Source organism: Montipora foliosa, chromosome 3 (assembly GCF_036669935.1).
Source record: "Montipora foliosa isolate CH-2021 chromosome 3, ASM3666993v2, whole genome shotgun sequence".
In the NCBI taxonomy this organism is placed as follows: Eukaryota; Metazoa; Cnidaria; class Anthozoa; order Scleractinia; family Acroporidae; genus Montipora; species Montipora foliosa.
In genome coordinates, this window is record NC_090871.1 from 60,851,375 (window position 1) to 60,856,374 (window position 5,000).

Here is a 5,000-nt window from a genome sequence, read left to right on the forward strand (position 1 = left end):
GGAAACATTTAATTCCGCAGAAACAATGTTTTTGCAACATTAGGGCCGTTTATACGAGAGAAAATAAGCCGCGGCTAACTCTGGCCGCGGCTTGCGTAAGCCGCGAAAGGAACTATTTATACGAGTATAAACTCCCTGGCCTGGATAAGCCGCGGCTTGAGAAAGCCGTGAACGTGGATTTTGTACCATTTATACGAGGTGTTCGCGGCTTACGTAAGCCGCGGCCAGAGTTAGCCGCGGCTTATTTTCTCTCGTATAAATGGCCCTATTGTTTCTTCGTTTGTGGGGGTCCCTACTGTCGACCATTTTGTTTTCTGTGTATAAAATACCAATATTTTATTTATGTAAACGATAAAACAAAGAGACTCGGTACTTTTTAACATTAGGGTTTTCTTTTACCGAGAACAAAATATCCAAATCTTTTTTTTCGGCCTTCGAAATCCCCCCCCCCCCCCCCCCGGTCCCCCGTCAGCTATAAAAGGGCTCTTACCTTTGTCCAGAATATCTTTAGTATGAATAATAGCTTCATCGAGTAGTCCAAGCTGTAAAAATAATAGGTAAAAGTAACATTTGTGGCTGGTAAATCGACTGTCCAAAGCCATTTTAAAGTTGTTTGAGTTCCGCATTCCAACTCAAGCTGATTGTCGTAAAATCTCGTGCCAAATTTTCAGCCATTCCGGGGTAAAAGCAAAAATTAACCGAGACTTGTTTTCCCGATTTTTTTCCTTGCAAAGTTCTGGCTACACGCTACACGTACTTTGCATTTTATTGCGTTCGACGTTCGGAGAACTCATACTATTCATGTCCCTTCCTTCTGGATACTGAGCGATTTCAGGGTTGGACGCCATCTTGGAATGGCTAACCACTCGCTTCGATTTCATGCTAGGGCCTAGAACGCCTGTAGTAGCCAACTACAACAGTACTATATCCTCACTGCATACTCATTACCTCATCGCATAAGATTAAGTTATGGGAAGAGTCCGCGACTGACGAGGCAGTAGGCATGCAACGAGGATATGAGCAGATAGGAGCTTGGTCAACCGCCACCAGGGAAGGTGGGCGGGTCGCAAAAAACGACTGTCTTTGTGGAGTACAGGACAAAAAGACCACGCTCCAAGCGGAGAGACCAAATTTAAACTCCAAATGGCGCAAAGCATTACTGGCGCTATAGCATGGGGGGGGGGGGGGGGGGGAACGGGGGGATGCGATGGAATAACAGCGTGTTTTGCAATGAGCTAATTAATTATGCAGTGAGAATAGTATACACAATGATCTTATTGGCGCGGCGGCCATATTGGTCATAGATAATAGATTTCGCACCCCGAGCCCCGAGCCACTGAACCTTAAGGCCAGTTTAAACGGTTTCAACAGTTGCTTCAACTTGCATTCAACACTTTGTTGAACCAAATGTTGGGTGCGTTTGAACAGGTCGTCCAACATTGTTGAAAGCGTCAAAAATGTTGAAAGCTTGTTGAAAGCGTGTTGAATCAAGTTTAAATTGGTTTAAACTTTCATTCAACATTGATTCAACTTTTCCTTTGTTTTCGAAAATGTTGAATGGTATTGAAGCCGTTTGAACACTCTGGTCACAACCTGGGGACGAGGTTGCTCTGTTCAACAATTGTAGAACGCACGCCTGCTCACACCTGGCCGCAAGAGTACATATGGCCTAGTTTATCTGTACGGGGCAGAGACTGGTTTCTAGTTCTTAGTTCCTCGCAATCAAATTTCGCGAAAGTGTTGGTTATTTCGTTGGCGCAATGTTGGAACCGTTTGAACGGCCTCCGCACAACTTTGTTTTTGCGTCCGACATTTGCCCAACATCCGTTCAACTTTTTTTGAACGAATATTGGTCAAAATGAAGAAACCGTTTGAACGAGCCGTTGTTGTTGTTGTGAAAAACAAAACAAAAAAAGCCAGGTGACTCACCATAACACCAACCCGATGGGGTCCCCGGTGGGTCCCCGGTGGGGCCAATGACGTCATGCATGCGCAGAAGCATTTCAACCGCTCAATTAGCAGCCTAATGGACAGCCTAAAACACTCGCCCGGTATTCGATCGTCTGATTCTCCCAAGCCATGTTTTCCTTGGCTGGTTGTCCGATGGGAACTTCTGGTAATAGTCAGGGAGCAAGTGTACTCCCGTGGGAAGTTAGTGCTTAAAGCAAGCCACTGGTTTAGATAGGTTGAGGGGACCTTAGTGAACATGAAAAATGTTGTCGGCAACTTTGTGACCCGCACCGGCACGATTCACGGGGGATTAAAACACGTCTCATACAATATTAGCATGGAAACGAGGCTACATCTTAAATCGTCTTTATTCCCTCTTATATGTCAATATTCATCACCAAATTGTAAGAATAGCTTTACTCTAACATTACACACACTTTTAGCTGGAAATTGTGATCACGTGACCTAAAGCATGAAAACGAGTCTAAATTCAAAATGTGCCCTTTTTTCGTATCTTGTTTTCAAATATCACTACCAAAGTAAGTTATAATGACGAAAAAACATTTCATAAACTTTCGCACATCAAACACTGAAACCTTCTACCACTTTATCACGTGATTAAAGACATGAAAACGAGGCTATATCTTTAAACTACCTTTTTCTCCGTAATGCAAATTAATGTCATTCACATGTATGATAACAGATCATTTCAAGAGACAAGAATAGCAACCATCTAGACTTCTACACACTCTACAATCTTAAAACTGTGATCAGTCGCCCATTAAAAGTGTGATAAAGACATAATTCACAACATTAATTGTCTTCATCATCATCACTTGCACTATCATAGCTATTGTCACTTTCATCATTGTCAACAATATATTCATCACTATCATCTTCCTGCAAAGCATTTTCACGAGCTCGTCATCATCAGAGCATGCGCAAAGTTCAGTGCAGGTTAGCCCAGACTTTCGACACTGGTTCCAGAGACTCAAAAGAGTCAACGAGTCCGAAAGAGTAACCATCAAGAGTACACGTGATTTTGCAATCCAGCAGTCAGAGGGTAGTATTGATGTTAGAGACCAGGAAATGAAAACTCTATTTGAGGCTGCGAAATTCCTTAGAAGATCTATCAGTCAGTGCAAAAACTGGGTCTTTACTGGATCATTTCAAGATTTAAACAGCAACCATCTACCACAGGAGCTTTACTCATTCTGTAGATGGCTGATAACTGGGCCTAGTACTGACATCAACGCCAGTAACAAGTCAAATAGAAGCCCAAATAGAACAAAGTGTTCTTGAGCGCATGATTCAACATGGCGGAATGTACCTCCCCGAAAACTTTGTGAAAAATAGACATGTATTTTTCGCAATCGACAACGTTGATTTTGCAGAGGATACTCATGATGGAAAACACACACTTCACAGCACCCCAATGGCTATCTACCAGAAGACGGATTCTAGAGACACAACTCCACAGATAAGGTTAGTTAACAAGCCTTTTAAAATATCATAGATATTGGTTGATCATTTTTACATTTTTTGTTACTATTTTCAGCTCCTTAATATCTCATTGATTTAATTTCTGTTTTACCGCCGTCCCATCATGATTTACGGCGAAATAACAAGTGAATTTTTCTTAGCACCCCAAAGCGTTTCACAAAAGTTACCATGGGGGATCGATCCTTCATGGCGGCAGCGCCACGGCTTTGGAAGATTCTCCCCGTAAGCTTTAGACCTGCTCGCACAAAAAGTGATTTTAAACAGAAACTTAAGCCGTTTTTATTCAGCAAGGCATTGTGTTAGTACAGTTAGTTTATATTTAGATTTTTATATAGTTTTTCTGCAAATTACTTTTCTTGTAACCAGTTGTAAAGTAGTGTAGTTTTCGTCTTTGATTCCATAGTGATTGGAAAAAGGTTCTTATTTTTGTATTTTTTTAATGTTTGTAATGCGCATTTGATTATTTTTATAGAAAATGTGTAATATAAATGTTATCATTATTTTGTCTCGCTGTTAGATTGGATAGTCAACCAAGTCAAGGTCGCACATTACGCAACCTTCCCGAATCAATTCCTGAGCTAATGGAATGCCAAGAACCTCCCAAAACACCCAAGAATCCAGTATACCCCAACTTCAGGCTGTATGATAAAAATGAGTTACCTATTGTTGTTAGATGAAAAGAGTTTGCATGGATGCTAGGGCGCAGCTTATCGCGCCTCTCGCATCAAGAAACACAAGAACCTGAGGAGTTATGTAATGCAACGCAAGTTCCTGTTTGGTCTGCATATAATTCCCTTATATATGACCCTCTGGATACCACAAGAACTGCAACTCCACCTCACATTGCTTCCCCAGCACATGAATGGAGTACGTTACTAAAAGTGTTAAAGTTGATTTTGCAGAGGATACTCAGGAAAAGGAAAATTGGCATGCTGGAAAGTCTTCAACAGAGCTGATGAAGATGTAATTACTGCTCTCGCAAACCTTGGAACAACAGAACACCCAGATGAAGATACCATAAAGGGAGTTGAGGAGTTTGTCTGCCATCTATACCAGCCAAATACAAGCATGAATGAGCTAAGGTAGTCGTTATTTAAGAAGAAACATTATCAGACCATGGTATGGAACAACGACAAGGTTCCAAAACCGAATATCCCATCACCAGAAAACTATGGTTGGAAGAAAGACGAGTGATGACGACAACTCCACCAGCTCCAGAGGCAATTATTGAGATGGTGAAATGTGGCTGTGTGATCCTCAACAAATCGGTGCCAAAAGTCTGAGCTAACCTGCACTGAACTTTGCGCATGTCCTGTGCTTTGCAGCAAGATGATAGTGATGAATATATTGTTGACAATGATGAAAGTGACAATAGCTATGATAGTGCAAGTGATGATGATGAAGACAATTAATGTTGTGAATTATGTCTTTATCACACTTTTAATGGGCGACTGATCACAGTTTTAAGATTGTAGAGTGTGTAGAAGTCTAGATGGTTGCTATTCTTGTCTCTTGAAATGATCTGTTATCATACATGTGAATGACAT

General features: G+C 41.4%; 1 protein-coding gene across 3 annotated transcripts in view; it reads right to left on the reverse strand.

Annotated features, from left to right (window-relative positions):
* The window catches only part of LOC137995059 (prolyl 4-hydroxylase subunit alpha-1-like), a 25,865-nt gene that overhangs the window by 11,382 nt on the left and 9,483 nt on the right, over window positions 1-5,000 (reverse strand). For all 3 annotated transcript variants that reach the window (XM_068840646.1, XM_068840645.1, XM_068840644.1), the window contains exon 4: window positions 491-542. In XM_068840646.1, the coding sequence (XP_068696747.1) occupies window positions 491-542 (52 nt within the window). The remainder of the gene's footprint in view (window positions 1-490; window positions 543-5,000) is intronic.